Source organism: Bos grunniens, chromosome 27, assembly GCF_055505025.1.
Source record: "Bos grunniens cultivar Pamir isolate PY7600 chromosome 27, Bosgru_T2T1.0, whole genome shotgun sequence".
Lineage (NCBI taxonomy): Eukaryota > Metazoa > Chordata > Mammalia > Artiodactyla > Bovidae > Bos > Bos grunniens.
The window spans coordinates 35,697,284-35,720,081 of record NC_141191.1 but is presented as its reverse complement, the minus strand read 5'-3'; the positions used below and the strand labels follow the sequence as shown (position 1 = coordinate 35,720,081).

The 22,798-nt window shown below is 49.5% G+C and overlaps 1 protein-coding gene across 4 annotated transcripts in view; it reads right to left on the bottom strand.

The window, feature by feature from the left end:
- The window catches only part of PLEKHA2 (pleckstrin homology domain containing A2), an 82,295-nt gene that overhangs the window by 45,264 nt on the left and 14,233 nt on the right, over positions 1–22,798 (bottom strand). The window contains exons 1-2 of one of the 4 annotated variants that reach the window (XM_086380373.1): positions 18,992–19,204; positions 5,522–5,685 (exon numbers count right to left, since the gene is read on the bottom strand). In XM_086380373.1, coding sequence (XP_086236499.1) covers positions 5,522–5,662 — 141 coding nt within the window. In that variant the 5' untranslated portion in view covers positions 5,663–5,685; positions 18,992–19,204. Of the gene's footprint in view, positions 1–5,521; positions 5,686–18,597; positions 18,765–18,991; positions 19,205–22,798 lie in introns of those variants that run through there. The other 3 variants (XM_086380375.1, XM_086380374.1, XM_086380377.1) reach the window with 3 other exon arrangements.

Sequence of the window (22,798 nt, the reverse complement as noted above, 5' to 3'; positions counted from 1 at the left end):
TCCAGGGGATCTTCCTAACCAGCAATGGAATCCAGGTCTCCTTCATTGCAGGCAGATTCTTTACTGTCTGAGTCACCAGGGAAGTCCAATGACATGCTACCTTGTTGTAAAGACGGACTGGCATTTTTACCACTGTAGTTTTATGTATGCTGTTTTCATCTTGCCAACTAAACCTAAGTTTTCTGGTGGCAAAGACCTCTCTGAATTCCCCTCCACGTCATCTCCTCCACATCAGCATAGGGTTGAGCACATGTATCAGGAGGAAAGAGGCAGACAAAGGTGAAGAATACAGGGACCAGTGATGGTCCTTGGTGGTCCAGTGGTTAAAACTCTGAGCTCCCAACGCAGAGGGCCTGGGTTCTATCCCTGGGCAGGGAACTAGATCCTGCACGCCACAACTCAGAGCCTGCATGCCGCGACTGAAAGATCTCATGCAGCCAAATTAATATTGTTTAAAAAGGTGAAGAGGGTAAACACTGGCGTGAGACAGACCTGGCTCTGTGTTTACCACCTGCACGACCTTGAACAAAGCTGCTGACCATCTCTGCACCTTGAAGAGGAAATGCTGGATTTCCCACGTCCCAGGATTACTGAGAGGACCTTAACGAGATAACATGCAAAGCATTTTGCACAATGGCTGGTATACCACACCCACTCAGTGAATGTAACTGCAGCTGGTGATACTGGTAGCAGTGGTAGTAAAAACAGAGACTTCCAAGGGGTTTAAGCAGGCTTGAGTTTAAGATCAGAGACTTGGCTTCAGAAAAAAACCAGCTTGTTAAATACCGAAACTCTTATAGCAGGTGTCTCCTTTTCCCTATAAACTTAAGACGTTCAGTGATGACACACGGTCCCCAGTGTCCCTCTCCATAGGGAAAGACCAACCTTACCCAGCTTTGCTCTTGGGGATCACCTTCCACCCCTCTCTTTCTGACCCCCTGCTCTCTGCTTCATCTCACTCTGCAGAACTTTCACGTGGTACAGGCTCTTGTCACAGTCCCAGGAGAGCAATGTTGGACACTCTCCATTTCACAAAGGCATCTCTTTAACAGCCTCTTTCATTCATTCATTCATTCAATGAGCTCACATTTATCAAATACTGGACACTGGGGATCAAAAGCCAGACAAGCACATGCCCTCTAGGACCTCCCAGCCCTGAGAGTGCCCTGGCTTCTTTTTCTCAATCAGAGACTCACGTTTGCAAGCTCTCCTTCCTCCCAAGCAACACTAAGGTGACTGCCTCAGCCATAATAGCAGGGGAGCTGGTGTCAGATAGCCGGGATTAGGATCCCGGCTCAGCCACTTTATGACATAACCACAGGCAAACTTCCTCCCCTCTCTGCCTCACCCATCCCACCTTTAGAATGAGGACAGTGATGCCTGCCAACTAGACCTGTCAGAATGAAAAGAAAACCCAACGACCCTGTATGAAAGAAGAATCTTAAAAAAGAGTGGATACATGTGTATATACATAAAACTGACTCACTTTGCTATACACCTGAAACTAACACAACATTATAAATTAATTATATGCCAATAAAATTTAAATAAAAAATAAAAGCATAAGTCTGAGAGTGAGGCAAAGACAATAAAAACATTTTTCTGTTACTGTTGGAAAAGATCCTAGAGTACTTGTATCCAAAGTGTCTACAAACTATTATGCAATAAAATCATGTATTTACATGTCAGTTGCTCAGTTGTGTCTGACCCTTTGTGACCCCATGGTCTACATGTAGCCCGCCAGGCTCCTCTGTCGATGGAATTCTCCAGGCAAGAATACTGCAGTGGATAGCCATTCCCTTCTCCAGAGCATCTTCTCGACCCAGGGATCAAACCTAGGTCCCCTGTATTACAGATGGATTCTTTACATCTGAGCCACCAGGGAAGCCCAAAATCATGCATATACTCAAAAAAAAAAAAAAACCCAAAGAAGTCTTTAGAATAAATAGTGCCTGGCACATAGTAATAAATGCTCACTCTACCATTTTACAGCTTACAAAAAGATTTAGCTTTTAGAGAGGATGGCTGTCTGGCCATTAACACAAATTAAGGGCTAAAGCTAACAACTGAAGTACGGTGTTCTGAACTATTGCTATGTCACAGCAAGTCTCTCCTTTTTTAGGCATCTGCCAGCCAGCTGAAACCTCTGCTTCCAGGGAAAATGTAAAGAATCCCGAGCAGGGACCACAAGTTCTATTTGTAATCCAGACTCGAAGAAGGCTGTAGCACAGAGAGCATCCTGACAGTGCAAGGGGTCAGAGAGGCTCAGGAGGCTGCCCTGGGCAGGGTGGGAAGAGCCTCAGAGGTGGACCCCAGAGACCCCGGCAAGGAGGCCCGAGGCATAGCATCCCAGAGAACTGCAGGTTCTAGAACCACAGACAGCCGATCAGAGGGCAGCACAGAGCCAGGGAACTCTTGAGCACTGGCAACAGTCCAGATCTGAGACGGTGACCCGGTGGTCCTGGGTGATCCATCCACTCTCAGGGGAAGAGAGCTGGGCAGGATTCCCCCAGCACCTGAATTTTTTTTTTTCCCATTTGTTTTTAATTGGAGGATAATTGCTTTACAATGGTGTGTTGGTTTCCGCCATACAACAACATGAATCAGCTATAAGTATACATATAGCCCCTCCCTCTTGAGCCTCCCTCCCATCGCACCCAAGCACACGAATTTGGGTTAAGAACAGTCCTAGTAGGAAGCAAGAGCTAATCCCCTGAGCTAATAAGACAGGTGAGCAGGAGAAGGCACACAAAGAGAGAAAAGGGGAAGGATAAGACCCAGAGACCCCAGCCCAGGGCTCAGCCCTGGCCCATCAGAAGCCAAGTCTACTGGCATCCAAGACTTGACTGCAATCCCTCTCATGGTGGGGAGGCAGCAACTTAAATGCTACTTCCTTTCCCAGCAGACATGTTGCCCCAGCCATGGGCACCCGTGCAGAGCAATGCCGGGAAAATGATGCAGCAGAGCCCGAAGGCAAACCCAAGACCAACACGTCCTAGGAGGCCAGCATTCCCGGTCCGCCCAGAATGGGAGAGACTATGTGTGGGTTTCGCTCTGCACGCTCAGCATGTTAAATCAAAGACGCCCACAGAAGGGCTACCAGGGATGTGGGTGAACCACGGGGCTTCTATTTAAAGTTAAGTCTTTCCCTGAAAGGGGCTTCCCAGGTGGCTCAGCGGTTAAGAATCCGCCTGCCAAGGCCAGAAGACATGGGTTTGACGTCTGGGTCAAGAAGATCCTCTGGAGGAGGAAATGGCAACCCACTCCAGCATTCTTGCCTGGGAAGTCCCATGGACAGAGGAGCCTAGCAGGTTACAGTCCATGGGGCTGCAAAAGAGTCAGACACGACTGAGTGATTGAGCAACAATAACTTTCCGGGAGAAGGCAGCTGGTGGCAGTGACCTGAGTAGGTTGTCCGTATCTATAGCGTTTTCTCTCAGCCATAGGATCCACAGGACACATGCCAAAGGTCTCTAGTGGGCGAGCCCCCGGATATTTTGTACTTTCACATCTTACGGCACAAAGCCCTCTCCTAACAATCAGCCTCTCCTCTTCCCAAATCTCTGAACGAGAGCCAGATCTCAGCCACACTCCAGCCCCCAACCCCAACACGGCCGTGACCCATGACCTTGCCAGGTCCAGGGGCCATGCCAGGCTCTGGGGCCCCATCCCATCCAGGGCAGCAGGAAGGAAAGAGCCAAGAGCACTCACGGGGCCAGAAAAAAAAGACCTGAGATCCCCAGTCAGGAGCAGGGCAACTTTTTCCCAGACTAGTGATGACTCGAGGGATTCCAGGCACAGCACTAAAGAGCCTCAGGCGCCGTCTCGGTGCCTGACCCCCTCAGAAACCCTAAGCCAGGCACCCAGTCCCGCTGCGTGCTTGCCAAAGGCAGTTGCAATGTGAGCCTCCATTTCTCATCTGTGGCAAACTGGGTGGCCCCCAAAGTCATCTCCCACCCTGGGTCCAAACAGGTCCAACCTTTGTCCAGTTCGGGGAACCAGGTCACATTCTCTGCTGGGGCAGGGCCCCAGACTGGAAGAGCAGGAGTGGCCACGAGACGCAGCCCTGCCTAGAGGGAAGAGGAAGCGCTGCCCAGAGCCAGAATCCAGCCCTGCCAGCCTCTGCTGGACTTCTGCAAGGGTGAAATTCCTGCATCCTTTCTCTTTTTTAAATTTTAATGTAACTTAATAAAAAAAATTTTTTTTAATCTTTTGGCTGTTCTGCACGGCATGCTAGATCTCAGTTCCCCAACCGGGATTGAACCTGCACCCCCTGCATTGGTAGCTCGGAATTTTAACCACTGGGCCACAACTCAATGCTCTGTGGTGACCTAAATGGGAAGGAAATCCAAGAAAGAGGGGACACATGTATATGTATGGCTGATTCACTTTGCTGTACAACAGAAACTGAGACAACGTTGTAAAGCAGCTATACTCTAATAGAAATTAATTTTTAAAAAAGAGCAAATAATCTCTCTGAAGCTCTATCTTCTCATCTGTAAAACATGATAACAATACCTACTTCATAGTTGTGACAGAGTCAGTTCATTCTGGCTCACGGGAGTCAATTTTTACATTTCTGGAAATCTGCAAGCCAGTTGTAATGATAGCCATAATTAAAAACTAAACTATAGAGAGTTATAATAAAATACATTGAAATTTTTTAAAATTACTGATGGTGAGAAAAGACACCAGATCCCCAAGGGGTAGGAGAGACAAGCTTCCTTTTCTACAATCTGGGGTGGCTTCTTGTCCATGTATGTGTGTGTTGTATGTGTGTGTGTTGTGTGTGTTGCGTGTGTATGTTGTATGTGTTGTGTGTGTTGTGTGTTGTGTGTGTACATTGTGTGTGTTGTGTGCGTTACATGTGTGTTGTGTGTATTGTGTGGTGTGTGGTGTGTTGTATTTGTATGTTGTGTGTGTTGTGCGTTATATGTGTATGTTGTGTGTTGTGCTGTATGTGTGGGTGTTGTTTTTGTGTGTTGTGTGTTACATGTGTTGTGTGTTGTATTTGTATGTTGTTGTGTGTGTTGTGTGTTACGTGTGTTGTGTGTTACATGTGTATATTTTGTGTTATATGTGCTATGTGTGTGTTGTATTTGTGTGTTGTATGTATTGTGTTATATGTGTATGTTGTGTGTTGTGTTGTATGTGTGTGTGTTGTGTGTTGTGTTTGTATGTTGTGTGTTGTGTGTTACATGTGTGTGGTATGTGTTATATGTGTGTGTTGTATGTTATATTTGTATGTTGTATTGTTGCGTGTGTTGTGTGTTACATGTGTATATTGTGTGTTGTGTTGTGTGTGCACTGTGTGTGTTATGTGTGTTATGTGTGTATGTTGTGTGTACATTTTGTGTGTTATGTGTGTAAGTTGTGTATGTGTTGTGTGTGTGTGTTGTACGTGTGTATGTGTGCTGTGGGATTTTTCCCCTGCCTTCCGACCGGTAGGCTGTGCTGCCGGAGAGAGAGGACCCCCAGTGATGACCGGGCAGCCCCTGTGCCCTCCCACGCCACCTCTCACCTGGGGGTTGTCCATGTACCAGAGCAGGCAGTTGGCCTGCGTGTCCAGAATAAAGTACCTCCGCAGAAACTTGCCGCTGTTCTCATTCTCCTCGATGTCCAGAAACCCACAGATTCGGTTCTGCCGATCCACATAAGGCATTCCTGGGCTCTGCTCACATCACCCTGCGTGGAAGGAGGGCGGAAAGGAGAGGCTGTGAGAAAGAGGGCGAAGCGGGTGCCTGGCTCTGGCTGACTCACCTCTGCCAGCAGGGAGGCCTGCACCCTCTCCCACGGGCATCCTTCCTTCCCCAGGGCCCCCGACATCCCACCCAACCAGACTCTGGAAACGTCCACCAACTCCGTTCCACAAATGGTCATCAAAATCCATTAACGTGTATTCAACTAACTTCGCTGAGGCTCCACTATGTGCCAGGCAGAGTGCGAAGCATCTTCACACTCACGAAGAGTGTAAGCCCAGACCCTGGGTCAGGGGCTTGAGTTCTATTCCCAGTTCTGGCCCCTAACTGACTGTGTGGCCACAAACTGTCTAACCTTTCCAGGCCTCAGTTTCTGCCTCTGTAAAATGAGGATAATAATGCCCTTATGGCAGAAAGTGAAGAGGAACTAAAAAGCCTCTTGATGAAAGTGAAAGAGGAGAGTGAAAAAGTTGGCTTAAAGCTCAACATTCAGAAAACGAAGATCATGGCATCTGGTCCCATTGCTTCATGGGAAATAGATGGGGAAACAGTGGAAACAGTGTCAGACTTTATTTTGGGGGGGCTCCAAAATCACTGCAGATGGTGATTGCAGCCATAAAATTAAAAGACACTCACTCCTTGGAAGAAAAGTTATGACCAACCTAGGTAGCATATTGAAAAGCAGAGACATTACTTTGCCAACAAAGGTCCATCTAGTCAAGGCTATGGTTTTTCCAGTGATCGTGTATGGATGTGAGAGTTGGACTGTGAAGAAAGCTGAGCACTGAAGAACTGATGCTTTTGAACTGTGATGTTGGAGAAGACTCTTGAGAGTCCCTTGGACTGCAAGGAGATCCAACCAGTCCATCCTAAAGGAGATCAGTACTGGGTGTTCATTGAAAGGACTGATGTTGAAGCTCCAATAGTTCGGCCACCTGGTGCAAAGAACTGACTCATTTGAAAAGACCCTGATGCTGGGAAGGATTGAAGGCAGGAGGAGAAGGGCACAACAGAGGACAAGATGGTTGGATGGCATCACCAACTTGATGAGCATAAGTTTGAGCAAGCTCCAGGAGTTGGTGATGGACAGGGAAGCCTGGCATGCTGCGTCCATGGGGCTGCAAAGAGTCGGACACAACTGAGCGACTGAACTGAATTGAAATGCTCAGCAGACATGAAGCACTGATAAACACTAGGCATTATTATCACTTTTCAGAAAAGCCTTGTAAAGTAGGTCACAACCCAATTTTATATGTAAAGAAAATATCACAGAAAGGACTTAGTGCTCAGTCGTTTCAGTCGTGTCCAACTCTTTCCAACTCTGTGGACTGTAGCCCGCCAGGCTCCTCTGTCCACGGGATTCTCCAAGCAAGAAAACTGGAGTGGGTTGCCATGCCCTTCTCCAGGGGATCTTCCCGACCCAGGGATCAAACCCATGTCTCCAGCATCTCCTGCAATACAGATGGATTCTTTACCGCAGAGCCACCAGGGAAGTCCGGAAAGGACTTAAGCTCCAGTACAAATACTTGGATAAACTCTGCTGGGAATTCAGGTGCAGAGAGCAGCCCCCAGAGGCCTCAGCCCCAGCCTCACTTCCTTCACTTCACTATTCCCCAGAAGCCATTTGCCATTGGAAGAGTGAGGGAGCAGAAGAACATCCATCTGCAAACACCTCCCCTGATTGCAGAACAGGGTCCAGCCATTTGAGACGAGCCGCGCCCTGGGCCTCCCCAATCCTGGCTTCCTCCTGTCTGATTAGCCGAAGTAAAAGCCCTGTTCTCTTCCCCATGAGGATAAGCGCCCTCCAACAGGCAGGCACGTCCCAGCTGAGAGCTCAGCCTACTGCACAAGTGGGATGCAACACCCAGGGGTCAGAAAACCCCACGCGACTGTCAGACCCTCGGGGACGGACGCCACTCACCCCTGGTCCCTCTTGAATAGACACAGGGAACAGACCTGTGGACACAGTGGGGGAAGGAGAGGGTGGGATGAATTGAGAGACTGGCATTGGCTCCAACAAAGCAAAATTCACCCTGACCCAAGCCCCGCCATGGCCCCGAGCCTATGACTAAGCTCAGAGGAGAGATGGCTGGCTTCAGGCCATGCCCTGCAGACCCTGGGTCAGCCTGTGAGCCGAGATGCCACACCCGCAGGCCTCCGGGCCAGGAGGGAAGTCCCACAGGCAGAGACACGCATTCCCAAAAGGTGAGGCGGATTCTAAGGATGTTGATGATGCCGTGATGGACTCTCTAAGGGGCCTTGCGGAGCTGAGAGGCTGTCCCAAGGGAAAAAAATACTCTGCTCACACACCAAGATGCCAGGGAAGAGCGAATCCCAGATTCTAGGTAAGGTCAGGCAGAAACTGGGATGTGGGGCAGACGATTCAGGCAGGAGGCAGACAGGTCAGAGATCTGGTGGTAACTCGGTAAGTAATGATGGGGTACAAAAAATATAGTGGGCAGGGAAACAGGACAAAGACGAAACAGCACAGCTAGAAAGAGAGAGTAAAAGAAGAGATGAGAAAAGGAGAAAAAGTGGAAAGAAGAGGTTTTAGAAGATGACAGAGAAGGAAATAGCAGCACAGTGGCAGAGGGACTCCAAGAGTGGGGGTGGGGGAGATACCCCCTTCCCCGCACACACTGCATCACGTGGTCTGAGGTCCCTGTGGGCAGCTTCCCAAACTAAGCCTCCATCCCAGCCCTAGTCTCACACTGGCCCGGCAGTGGGTTCAGGAAAGGGAGATGAGATGGGCTTTTTAAGCCAACGGTTAGGAACGAACGCCACAAGAGGGACTTCAAGTCTCGCAGACGCCAGGTCAAATGGGCAGAGAGAGGTCAGAGGCTGGTTGGAGAGGAAGTGGATGGATCCCTGAGAAAGGATGCAGCTTCCCCCAGGGAATCAGGGGAACTCAGGAGTCCCGGGCAGAAAGGCTGGGTCAGCCCTGCAGTGAGTGTACACCCATCCCCCAGGAAAGCTCAGCAAATTCCATGATGCCAGCCCGGCCACAGCGACAGACATTCCGGGGGCTTCGGGGCTGTCACCATTCCTGGGACATCTCTAAGAGGAAGGGTATAAACTGCAGCAGATAACACAGTCGACCATTTCTGGGTGCAGCCAATAAGCTGGTAATACTGGCATCTGTCTTCACGCTTCCTTTCCAATATCCCCTCTTTAGCCAACAGGATTAATCAATGTCTTTTACCCAAGTCAGAGGCCAAAGAATAAACTCTTTCCACCATCAACATTTGTGAACAAGGGGCTGCCCATTTGCATGGATCCAAGGGTGGGCTTTCCCAGTGGCTCAGTTGGTAAAGAATCTGCATGCAATGCAGGAGACCCAGGTTTGATCCTTAGGTCGGGAAGATCCCCTGGAGAAGGGCATGGCAACCCATTCCAGTATTCTTGCCTGGAGAATCCCCATGGATAGAAGAGCCTGGCAGGCTACAGTCCAAGGGGTCACAGAGTCCAGCATCACCGATCGACTAACTATCACTTTTTTCAAGGGAGGGAGAAGACTTACAGGGATCAAAAGGCAAGATAAGAAAAAGAAGAATTTTGGTTACGTATCTCCTGAGTGTGGTTCTAGCCTGGGGAGGCGGCGGAGGGGAGCGAAAAAAAGCTGCTCAGATGTCCTGAGAAGCAGCTGAGTCACAGAGCTCATCATCCTGTGGGAGGTGGGGGTGGTGGGGACGCAGAATGAGCGGCAGGAGAACAAAGCATCACAGAAATGTGGTTGGATCAACCCACGCAGAAGTGACATGCAGACCTGAGGTCCTGAGCCTGGTCCTCTGGCAGCACGTCCTCGTCCCAGCCGCTGCTAAGATTTGGTACAGGGCGCCGGCTGCCCCTGGCTCCAAAGCCCCTCTCCCTACCTCTTCAGCCTGCCTCCATCATCAACCAAGTCTCCAGGGGCTGCTCCCCTTTTTCCCACAGAGGCCCCTCAAAGACAATTCACTCTGCCCCCAGCCCCCCACGCCCCTGGCCCAGCCCCAACCATCTGGCCTGGAGGGAAGAAAGAGCCCGAGGTCCATAAGGGGGCAGGACGCCTTGATGAAAATGCACATACTCTCTCCCCTTCAAAACATCCTCTCCAGCTCTCATGATACTGCACAGGTGTAACAGTCTAGTCTGCCCTGTAAACTTTTCATTTTAACCAAGTTCCCCAAAGTAAAAATCATGAGTAAACGGCGACACTGGGAGATACGTCCCAGAGGCTGCACCCCCACATACACACCGTATCCTGGGACCCTCACCCAGACAATGACTGGTCCGATCTCTTGGGACAACAGGGCAAGTATTCTCGGTGTTGGGTCAGACCACCAGGCAGCATTCACTCAGGCCAGCCCCTCCACCTTCAATACCAAGACCACCTAGCAGGGAGCTCAACACACGGAGGACAAACTGTGTGCAGGAAGGGACCTCGGAACACCCCATTCAGTGCCCTCTCTTTCCAAAGCACGCCAACCTCCCTAGCGTTCTCCGTTTGTAGTGCAAAACTCACAATATAACAATGCTGGCATTAAAAAAAATCACTCCAGCCAATCGTTTACACTTATGCATGCTTTTTTATGCCCCTATCCACATAATCAACCTTCTTAAAACTTTCAATTATATCATAAACATGTTCCATGTTCCTACCCAGTCTTTATAATCAGTGTTTTTAATGGTTGCATAACATCACTGGACTGGACTTACTATAATTTACTTAAACCATGTCTCCATGATTAGACAGTTAGATGATATCCAATTTTTCTAATGCTAAAATTCGTGTTTTTATACATTGTGCTTCTTTTGCACTCGGATACCACATAAATTCCAAGTCATAATAAGACTAGATCATAGGTTATGATCTTTTATAACTCTTGACACCCATTACAAAATTGCTTTCTAAAATTATTTCATCTGTTTACACTGCAGCCAGCAACATATTGTTACATTGCTATAATCCTACATACACTGAATGTTCTTATTTTCAACTGTGGCTAGTTTAAATATATCATGACGCCCAGGGAGGCAGAACATTTTCTCATGTTCGCTTCCTGCTTCATCTTCTTTCCTAGACTTTGTTTAATGCAAATCAAAACTATGTGTGCACACAATCAATTTCTCTTCCTCTCTCTCCCTTTCACACAGACACACACACACACACACACACGTCAAACAAAACCAAAACATGGCTTCACATAATCCAAGTAAGAAAATAGTGGTTCATAATGAAAAGTAAAAGAGGCAAGTTTTACATGATCTAGATGTCTTGTAAGTTCCCAAGTATGTGCTGCAGGTGAAAATATGTTAAATATTTAATTCATGATAAAAGTGAAACTTTAGAAAGAAAGGGACTTTGCATGGAGTTTGCCTACTGATCAGCAGCAGAAAATGAGTTAAATGCCAACCTGGCCTAACCCGAGATTCCTGGCCAACACTTGCCCACTGATGAGATAAAGGTCAGGAGAAGCAGTTAACGGCTGCCCACCTTCCAGTGAGATGAGCGAATCGGGCAACACCCCCGTCCCAAACATCGCTCCACTGCTCCTTCCAGGGCACTGGGCTCCTTCACAGGAGGAGAGTCAAGCCAATAAAATCGTCCCCTAGGAACTGAGGCAACTGACATCTTTATCAGGCTCATTAATATATAACAGATAACTGGGACTTCCCTGGTGGTCCAGACCCACACTCCCAATGCAGGAGTGCTGGGTTCGATCCCTAATCAGGAAACCAGAGGACAGGCGCTGCAACTAGGGCCTGGCATGGCCAAATACATAAATATTTTTTAATTAAAAAAAACATATAATAGATCACTGGGACCAAGACCCCAAGAGAGTAAAACATGTCCCAGCAGAAGACTGATGCACCAGAGTGGGGAAGAAAAGTAAGAAGGCTGAAGCCAGAAACATATGACATCTACTTGAAGACACTGCCTAGAATTTTTACATACCCGGGACAGGAGTGGCAACCTTTCTGGAAAGAAACTTGGCAATATGAAACAAGAGAGCTAAAAACGCTCAGTTTATACCCTCTGACCCAATAATTCTACTTCCAGCATTCCATCCAAGTAAATAAACAAAGATGCAAATACAGATTAAAATAAAAAGATAGCAACTGCAACTGAATTTATAATGACAAAAAGTTGGAAATACCCTGAATGTTCCAATGATTAAGGAATAAGAAGTGACAGGATATTCACATAAGGAAATGCTGCACAATCTTTAAAAAACTATGTTTTCACATAATTTTAAATAAATAAGGGAAAAACCCACCATAAGTTTTAAGATACAATATCACAATGTAGAATATGAACCCAAGGCCTCTAAATATTGTTTTTATATTTCTGTGTTTGGATAGAAAAAGACTGACATCCAGACACTAAAATATTAGCAGCTATTATCCACAGGTCATGGGCAAATTCTATCTACATTTGTATGTTTTTCATATTTTCCAAATTTTTCTACAGGAAATGCATGTTACTTTATTTAGCAGGGAGGAAAGCTATTTAACTCCACACATACCCCCATCCCCAGCATAGAAGTTTTGAAGCTGAGAAAAAATTTCCCAATTCTCCAGAGTCCATAAAGAAGCAAAACCGTGCTTAAATTATAGCTCTCTTGGGACTTCTTGGTGTTTCAGAGTCTTAAATCTAATGAAGCCCTATTCTACCCATCACAACTGCTTAAAAGCTTGGTACCTACCCAGAGGGCTTTGGCGCCCTCCAACCTAGTTGGGTTTCTTACTTCCTATTGCAACCTCCTCTAAGAGAGGCTCTTTCTTTCCCTTGTGGGTTTGGTTCTTTGCTTTCTGGTCTTCATAAAAGGAGCCCCTGTCCTGGGGGGTCAGCTGAAGATTCACAGCCAAGTCAGTGCCTTGCTCCTGCTGGCTGTTACACCCTCTGCGATACAGCCCGCCAAGTGCTCTGGGGAAGGGAAGCAGGGACCCCCAACAAAGACCCCCTCCAGTGGAATTTTCCTTCTTGAAATCTGGGAGATGGGAATGACGTGTTTAAATTAAATGTCTAGACAAATGAATGAAAAGATGGATAAACAGAGTTTTTTAAAGAAAAGCTAAAGAGCTATTAAGTCATGAAAGCTCTGGCTTACTGTACTGGATGTCTTATTTTTAAGATCACGAATTTGGGTTTGAAGATACAGGAAAAAAAAAAAAGAGGGAAATAAGGGAAACTCATCTGCCTGATTGGTCTGATACTTCTGAGATAAATACAAAAGACAGAAGTGATAACAGAGATAAAGCCTTAAACGGTACTGGTCCCAGGATGAAATAATCCACTATAATCTCCTGCAGTTCAGAACTGAAAGAAAAAAAATACATTCATCCATCTGTACATTTGGAGATTTTTTCTTTCACGTGACTTGGTGTTAGCAGGACAGAGAATTCCAAGGATTCTCCTTCAGAAAAAACGTCATGAAGGTGTTTCTTGACATGGAGGGGTAGGGCATGCAGTGAATATGTGCTGTCTTGTCATCCTCCAGGGTGGAAGCTGGGGACAGCAGCATCAGTGGTGAGCGAGAGGGACACCGCAGGAAATTGCTAAACTTCTACAGGAGAAAGTGAATCAGGAAATGACATCAGAGGTCTCAGCAAGGGCTGTAATGAGCAGACAGGAACTGGGGTGTGGAGTTAGAAAATGCTGGGCCAGGCAATCAGAGAGGTCGCCTGTGTTTCAATTCTCCAGCCTGCATCAGGGTGCATTGTGGAGGGCCCAGCAACACTCAGGGGCCCAGTAAAAACACAATAACAGCAATAATAACAACACAAGCAACATCTATTTGGCAACCCAGCCCTGAGACTGGGCCAAAGATTCCAACTTTGAAAGTGTGGGAACATCTATTTCCTATGGCTATAATATCACTGCATTCTGAAACTGTCATAAGAGCACATTCCAAATAGTCTGAGGCTGGAGAATAATGTGCAAGAGAAGGGAATGTCCTGAGAACACGTTCCCAGCGGAAGAACAGGCTGAGGAATGCAGACATCCACAGGAATGGGGAGGGGAGGAAAAGGTGCCCAGTCCCCAATGGACCCGAGAACCCTGAATGGAGGCAAGAAACACTTGAGGAAAGTTTTCAGTGGGGGAAAAATTCTGGGGGAAACGCAGAAATGACTGAATACTGATACTGAAAATAACAAAATATTTTACATACTCATGATCTCTCTGAACAACAGCCTCATCTCTGTTCAGAGAAAAAGTGGTTGCTGGATAGAGCTGGCAGGAAGCAAAGGTCTGCCTTTGACTCAAGGTTCCTAACCCCAGGGAATTCACGGCACTGGAAGCAGCCACGGGGTGGGGGGGGGGGGGCTATAAATAGCCTATAGAAACTGAGATCTTTCACTTTCAGAATGTGACAGTCCCCCAGTTAGAAGATTCAACAGTTCAGTTTCGCTGTAGGGCTTCCTAATGGTAGCAGCAAAGAAAGCATCCTTATTTCTCCTAGGTACTAGCCTTTTGCAAGGTGCTGGGAGAGTATTAACAGCCTAAGCCTACTAGTCTAAATGCCCTGGGCTCCATCCCTGGAAGCAGGGAAGAAGGAGGGGCTGGGTGTGGCCCAGAGGATGTGCAGACGACAGCGATCAGTCAGTTAAGAGTGCATCTGATGAAACTCTTGCAAGAAGAGGGCGTGCTGACTTCACCGACGTGCTAGGGTAAAGGGAAAGACCATGGGTCTCAGAGCCAGACAGCCGCGACTCAAACGAGGTCTGTTTCCTCGTGTGCAAAATGGAGAGAACTGCTGTACCGACTTCAAAGGCTGCCGTGTGGATTAAACGAAATAATGTGTGAAAAGTGCTTAACAGGAGGTCTGGTAAAGACGAAGCACTGGGTAAATGTGTGTGTGGTGTGTGTGTGTGGTTGCATAGGTGTGGAGTGCCTAACAAATAGTATATGACTCCCATCACTAGTTTAAACAGGGCAGACAGCTGCCAGACCGACTCCGCCCCTCCAATATCAGTAAGCAAATCCCACTGGGAAAGCAGTGATGCTGGAATCTCTCACAAGGATTCAAACGAGCTGTCTCGTTTGAATGTTCTGCTCAGAGAACCATCATATTTCTCACCTATAAATTTCTCCAAGAAGTTATTGAAAAAAGTGCAAGAGATCCATGGGATCCATGTGGGCCAGGTCACCTAGCAGGTTCACAGACCCAGGCCTGCAATCGGGTGCCAGGAAAGGGACTCTGGAGCTGCCTCTTGCTCAGCCCGGGGAAGGGGGTGGGGTTGGGGAGGGGGGTATCATAGATGCTCTCTGCAAGTGGACAGCCAAACGGAGTCCGCACTGATGGGAGAGCGAGCCCTCACCTTTGCCCTTTAACTATCGTGTGTCTCAAGGAGAAGGAGACCTCACTTCCCACGCTCTTTATCTCAGCTGGCCAGCAGCACAAAGGTCGAGACCTGAAAGCCTGCTGCCGCCCTGGGCAGTGTGGAAGCTCCTGTCCCACCAGGCATGGATCTCCCCCACCTCCCCGGGAGAGAGAGCCCAATTCAGTCTTTAATCTTCTGCACATCAATTTATCAGTGGGGGTCAAGGGTAAAGAAAAGGCTTCCAGGAGAGTGAGAAGTTATAAAGCCCAAAAGGGTGGATGGTTTTACCAGCAGGGACCAGGGGAGGGGAGAGCAGAGCAACTCAAGATTAGGAGTAAAGGTCAATGGAGTCTTCCAGTTACTGCCCCACCGCACCAATCACCAGCCCCTGTAGACCCATCCCTCCTACCCCATCGCCCCGCCCTGCCCAATTCCCTGGCTCAGTGATGAGCTTGTATCAGACAGAGCTAGCAGTCTTCTCTTGCTGTCACACTACAATATTTGCTCTGCTCTCTTCCTTTCCAAAGTCTAACAGATGGGACCACCAGAGTCCTCTCCAGCTCACCAAGATGCACGGAAAACTGAAAGTAAGGTGGCCCCAAGTGCTCACTCATGCTGACGCTGAAGCTCTAACACTTTGGCCACCTGATGCGAAGAGCCGACTCATTGGAAAAGACCCTGATGCCGGAAAAGATTGAGGGCAGGAGGGGAAAGGGATGACAGAGGATGAGATGGTTGGATGACATCACTGACTCGATGAACATGAGTTTGAGCAAACTCTGGGGGACAGGGAAGCCTGGTGTGCTGCAGTCCATGGGGTTGCAAAGAGTCAGACACGACTGAGCAACTGAACAACAACTGCTGCTCATAGTGGAGGAGTAAAGAGGCAGGGAAAAGCAGCACCCCAGCACCCAGACCATCTTTACCAAACTCCAGGACTATGCCAGCCGGAATAAGCAACACCACCATTTCAGGGAAACCAAAGAGATATTTACTGCACTGGAGCCACAGTGCCATCTAATGTGAGGGGCATCACCCACCTGTCTACCTGCCACACAAAGAAGACCGGAGATCCACAAAGTGCCCGCTGAATGCACATCTGAAAACCATGCCCCTGCTGATCTGGGCTCCTTAGTGACCCAGCACTTACAGCAAATATCAGGCAAGCCAGCAGGCAGGCTGTTCAGAGGGGCTTGGGTGATGGCGCTGAGGCTTCGCCCTTCTCATTTTTTGCAGAATCTCTCCATAAGCACGCATCAACCAAAAGCAGCATATCTCCAGTATTTATTTTAACCTCGGGGGGAAATACTGGGCTGAGAACAGGTCAGCACACTATGATGACATGACGGGATTTGCAGGCCCCACTTCCTCATACAGAAGAGAGAAGCAAGTGCCAATGGCAAAAGAAAAGAAGGGTTGCAGACTCTCCACCAAAGGGCAGGTGGCTTCTTGATCCACACCCAGGTGATCACCCATCCACCTGTGAAGTGAGCAAGTCTCCCGGCAGTAGGAGTGCCACACACACTTGTCAAAAGCGGGGCTTAGGACTTCCCTGGGGGTCCAGAGGTTAAGAATCCACCTGCCAATGCCGGGGACACAGGTTCGATCCCTGGTCCTGGAAGATCCCACAGGCTGCGGGCCAACCGCATGCTACAACTACTGAGCCTGGGCTCTAGATGCTCCACAAGAAGGGAAGTCACCGCAGTGAGAAGCCCCGTACCACAACAAAGGGTAACCCCGACTCCCAGCAACCCAGTGCAGCCAAAAATAAATAAATAAAATATTTTAAAAATAAAGTATCAGCTATATATTGTCCATATGAGACTTAATTTAAAAAAAAAAAAAGCAGGGCTTACAAAGAGGGCAAAGGGCACTTAGGTCCAAAGGCAACATCCGAGATAAATCCTCACAAACCCGCTTGAACCAGTCCGAGGCACTTTCACACTGCGCTCTCCTCTTCCATTTGGACGGGGCACACAATTCCTGTGCTTGCAGTCAGTCACTCATTCATTCAACAAACATTTACTTAGCACCTAGCAGATGTCATACACCACCAGGCTGGCACAGAGTCTAGACTACAAGCTACGGCCAGTCACCTGCATTCAAGTGGCACACAACAGAGAAGGCTAATATATCTGAAAAAGGATGAAGGTTTTTATTTTAAGCCTCTGGCTTCTTGGGCTTCCCTGGTTGCTCAGTAGTAAAGAATCTGCCTGCCAATACAGGAGACATGGGTTAGATCCCTGGTTGAAGAAGATCCCACATGGCACAGAGCAAGTAAGACCCTGCACCACAACCATTGAGCCTCTGCTCTAGAGCCGGGGAACCGCAACTACTGAAGCCCTGCACCCTAGAGCCAGGACTCCCCAAGGAGAGGGGCCACCGAAATGGGAAGCCAACTAGAAGAGTAGCCACCCCCCACAATCTCCCCCATTGCCTAAACCAGAGGAAAGCCCTGGAAGCAAGGAAGACCTAGCACAAGCAAACATTAATTCCAAAAATTAATTAATTAATTAAAAAAATGTTTTAAAGCCTCTGGCTTCTCAAAGCACTCTGGATCTCTCTATTTTCACAATCTGCACTCTGTTTTAAATACTGGTGGATCTCCTCTGGCCTCCTCAGGTGGTAAGCCCCCTGAAGACAGAGGCTATCTTCTGTTCAGCACCGTCTTTGGTGTCTTAATTACCCAAAAAATACCATTGAATGTAACTGAAATAGAAAACAAACACTACTCTTCCCAGATCTTTGGCCTTACTGTTTCGGAAGGCTCTGCTCCCCAAGAAAGAAAGATGATGAAGCTTCAGAAAGGAGGAAAGCGGGGGGTGGGGCGGGGGGGGGGGGAGGGGTGGCTGACTTAGATATATTGAACACAACAGGAGTACAGTGTTGGAACTCCAGCCCAAGCGCACCCACCCCGCGGCAGCCCGAGGCGCCCCCTCCCCCTCCCCCTTCCTCCAGGAGCCACAGCTGGCGTCCCGGTGGAAGGCCTGTCCCCTCCCCCTGCTCCGCTGTTTGCTCTCCTCCGAAAATCCCCATTTGGAGTCCGAAAGAAAGACAGGGGGGTGGGAGGGGCGCGAGAGGAGTTAGAAGGGGAAGATGCACCAAGTAGGAAGGAAACCTCCCCGCGAGGGGCTGGGGGCAGGGCTGGCCTGGGGAGGAGATGTGACCGCCTCGAGAGAGATGGCCCGGCCGCGCCTCCTCTCTGGACGTGTCTGCACACTTTTCGTTCCTACACTGCCTCTCTTTTCTCTTTCCTCTTTTTTTTTTTTTTTTTAATTCGATGCATTAACAGTCTTTAGAACTGGAGCAGAAGAGGGAAGCGTGTAAGGTGGAGGGGAAGAAGTTGTTGAGACAGCCAGCCAGACCCCCTCGCCTGCTTTCCCCAATCTAGCACCCCACCTGCATTTTAGGGCCGTTTCCTCCAAATCACCCCAGAGCCCTCAGGTCCAGAAGCCCGAGAGCGCTCGGGCTGAGCCCACTGGGCAGAGGCGGGATCTCCCTGGAGAGGGTTCTAGGCCTGCCACGGAATACGGCTAATAGGGGAAGAGAAAGATGCGTCTCCGAGGCCCCATCCGTGCCCCGGGGGACTTGCCTGGACGTCGTCCGCTTGCCTCCCCTACCTGCAGCCCCGGCAGTCGTTGCAGGGCGGGTACCCCAGCGCCAGAACCCGCCGAGAAGTTTCGCCGCTGCAAACGTGAGAAATCGCAGCTCGGCAGAACACCCGCCCCCACCCAGTCGGCGGCCCCACCCCCGCAGCCCGACCCCTGGCGGCGGCGACCTTGGCCATCCCGGACGCTCCCGAGGGCCGAAGGGGGTGGGGGGGGGGGCTACCCTGCGGGCTCCCCGGGGGCCATTGGAGGCGGCCGGGGGCGGTGGCGACCCGCCCCGGGGTCCTGGGTCCGCAGGTGGGCACCCCCCATCCGCCGCCCGGCCTCCCTGCCGGCCCTGGCGGCGCGCGCCCCGGCCGGCGCGGGCGCCCCACTTACCCCGCCGCGCAGGGCCGGGGCTCGGGCAGGGTGCGCGCGTTACATCCGGCTGGAAGCGCCTCTAGGGCCCGCCGGGCCGTCGCTCTCGGGGGGACGGAGGGGACGGGGGGTGGTCTCTGTCGCCGCCAAACTCTCGGGGGCCTCTGGCTCCTCCTGCTCTTCTCCCCCCGAGCCCTCACTCCCTCCTTCTCTCTCGTCTCTCGGCTCTTTTTTCCGGGTTAATTACGTTTCGCATTAAAGCAAAACCCAGCCCCGGATGTGAGTACAAAGCTCCGCCGAGCCCGCCGGGGGAGGAGAGGGGTGCCGGGGCTGCCAGGGGGGCGCGGCCGGGGGCGCGGACCTCGCGGGGGCGGGGAGCCCGGCGGCGGCCCCCAAGGCTGGGTGCGGGGATCACCCCCCGCCCACCCTCGCCCTCGCCCGCGGGGGCGGCCGCGCAGGTGGGACGCGGGCCGGGAAGCCAGCCTGGCGGAGGGAGGCCCTGCCTCGGACGCTGGGCAGCAGGTGTCCGAGTGGGAAGGGGACCCGGGGATGAGAGCATCCTTGGGGGAGGGAGGCGAGCCAGCGCGGGCTCACTCTTGACTCCATTTCTTCTTCCCCAACCCCCTCCTCCAGAGACTTCAGGCGGTCCTCCGTCGGACCCCGAGTCTTTAGCCATCTGGGACCGCGGGGCTGAGGTTTAGGGTTAGGGTCGAAGCAAGTTATCTCAGCTCTCCCGGGTTGTCATGAATGAGCCCCAGGAGCCCGGTGGGGTCGCACGTTCTAAGGGTGCATAGGGGCTTTCTTCCGAGCGTGGCGCCAAGACGCCCTCCCAGCCCTCGGAGCTGGAGGGTGCTCTGGGGGAAAAAATGGGAAATCGACAAGCAGGTATGACGTCCTATTGCAGAGAGGGACCGAAGAGAACCCAAGGTGCCGGCGCAGCCTCTGCCTTATCTCGTTCGATCCACGCGGCCACCCTATGGGTATCAATCCCCTCCACGATGAGGAAACCGAGAGTCAGAGACGTTAAGTAACTTGCCCTGGGTCCCACGGCTACCAATGGCAGGTCTGTCAGGTTCTGACGCCAGCCTCGCACGGAGAAGACAGATAATTGAAATGTACGCGTTGTCAGGCGCCTAACATTCGAAACCCAGAAACGCGGTGGATTCACCCCGGGATGGAGGACCTGGAGCTGCGATTTCTGGGGATTCGGATGCAGTTGCAGTTGATGAGGTCGGAGTCCTAATTGCAAAGCTTTGACTGAGGGGAGGGCCTAAGAAGACGTCGAGGCTCAAAGTCTGGCTGGGCGGGATTGCCGCAAAGGCTGGTCCGTGACCCAGAGATGCAGGGGAAAGACAGACTGTTAAAAGTCTCTGGGACCTGAGGCAGCAAAGCTTGGAGAAAGGGGTGGGGGCCAGCCAGATGAGCCGGGAGGCAGGCAGGATCAGGCAGAGCACACGCCCCGAAAACACCGGTGATGAAACCACACAAGTTTCCTCTTCCATTTTGATTGCCAAAGCAAAAATGAGCCTCCTCGCTCTCTCAGGTGTGAAAAAAGACTGTTTGCTTTAGAACATTTTGCTTTGAATGAGGAAGGAAAGGGGGACACAAGAGAAAGAGCATTTCCTTTGAAATAAATACATCAACATCTTTTTTGTTGTTGTTTTTTCTGCTCATGAAGATTTTTGCTAGTCACATACATTTCAGGCAAAGCGTATACTCCACAACCAGATGGCCTGGGTCTGAACACCAGCTCTGGAGCTTATTAGCTTTGATCTCAGAGCAAAGTGACAACCTTTCTTGGTCTTATTTTCTACATCTGGATGCTTGCAAAGAATAAATGAATTAACATTTGTAGAATGTTTGGATTACTGCGGAACGTGAGGTAGGTGCTATGAAAATGTTTTTTTAATTTAAAAATTAGATTACGGTTTTCAGCGTGAAAAGGAACAAAATTCCATCCAACTGCCAGCAAATCCAACTGGAACGGACAGTTTCCAGTGGGAGCAATGAGGGAAAAGTCTCCAGTTCCATGGTATGGTTCATATTAAAGCCCATAAAACTCTAGTCCCCCAGGGAGCTTGCCTGAGTCACTCATTCACAGAGCCGCAAATATTTCCTGAGCACTACTGTATTGGATGCCTGGGAGGCAAAGCTCACTGAAAGGATGCAAGTGTCACTCAGAGGCTGAGGCAGCCTTGTATTGCTCCTGGAAGGGCCATGAAAATGGCACACGGTGAGAAAGTACCACCGCATGCACTGGTTCACTTGGGAGGAGGTCCTGGAAGGAGTTGGAAGCAATTCTCAGGAAATAGGCCTGAGAACTGCTATCCAAAAATCTACAAGCAATAAATGCTGGAGAGGGTGTGGAGAAAAGGGAACCCTCTTACACTATTGGTGGGAATGCAAACTAGTACAGCCACTATGGAGAACAGTGTGGAGATTCCTTAAAAAACTGGAAATAAAACTGCCATATGACCCAGCAATCCCACTGCTGGGCATACACACCAAGGAAACCAGAATTGAAAGAGACACGTGTACCCCAATGTTCATCGCAGCACTGTTTACAATAGCCAGGACATGGAAGCAACCTAGATGTCCATCAGCAGATGAATGGAGAAGAAAGCTGTGGTACATATACACAATGGAGTATTACTCAGCCATTAAAAAGAAAACATTTGAATCAGTTCTAATGAGGTGGATGAAACTGGAGCCTATTATACAGAGTGAAGTAAGTCAGAAAGAAAAACACCAATACAGTATACTAACACATATATATGGAATTTAGAAAGATGGTAATGATAACCCTGTATGCGAGATAGCAAAAGAGACACAGATGTATAGAACAGTCTTTTGGACTCTGTGGGAGAGGGCGAGGGTGGGATGGTTTGGGAGAATGGCATTGAAACATGTATATTACCATATGTGAAATGAATCACTAGTCCAGGTTGGATGCATAAGACAGGGTGCTCAGGGCTGGTGCACTGGGATGACCCTGAGGGATGGGATGGGGAGGGAGGTGGGAGGGGGGTTCAGGAGGGGGACACATGTACACACATGGAGTATTCATGTCAATGTATGGCAAAACCACTACAATATTGTAAAGTAATTAGCCTCCAACTAAGATAAATAAATTTATATTAAAAAAAAAAAAAGAAATAGGCCTGAGAAGACCGGGGCAGTTTGACTCCGGTGATAGGCTAGGAGAAGGGTCACTGGTACACTTCCAGTGATGCTTCTCCTTCACTGGGAAGCCCCGTTTACTGCCAGACTTGTCCCTGGCCAGGACCTGGCCCTAGTCTGACTTCTGTATTTCTGGTGCTTCCTCAGAAGACCCCCATCACCTTCTACCATAGAGGCAAAGATGGTCAATTGAGTCTGAGCCCTGCTGTGGTCCATTGACCATCTCTGACACATTTTGAAAATATTTCCATTGACTGATTTTATGAGGTTTTTTTTTCAGTGCAATAAACAGCCCAGACATCTGAAAATGAGACTCTGCCTGTGGGGAAAGGAATGTCAGAAAGGGCCTTTCACAGCAGCGATTTCACTCCCCTGATGTGTCAGTGCAAATGAGGTTCAACAACTTGCTCAAGGTTTTGCAGCTGGTTAGTGGCAGAGATGTTTCTGGAACCCAGGGTGGAGAATCTTAGTATTGATACAGGAACCTTCCCATGACAATGGAGACTACTGGTCCAGAACCTAAGAGTTTAAACAGAGAGTCTTATACTCTAGCCATTTATGAACTTTCTATTCATTTTCAGTGTTCACGGCTGGGTTACCAAGTGCCCTAACAACCTTCAGTACTGAGCCAGGGCACCCTCCAGGGAA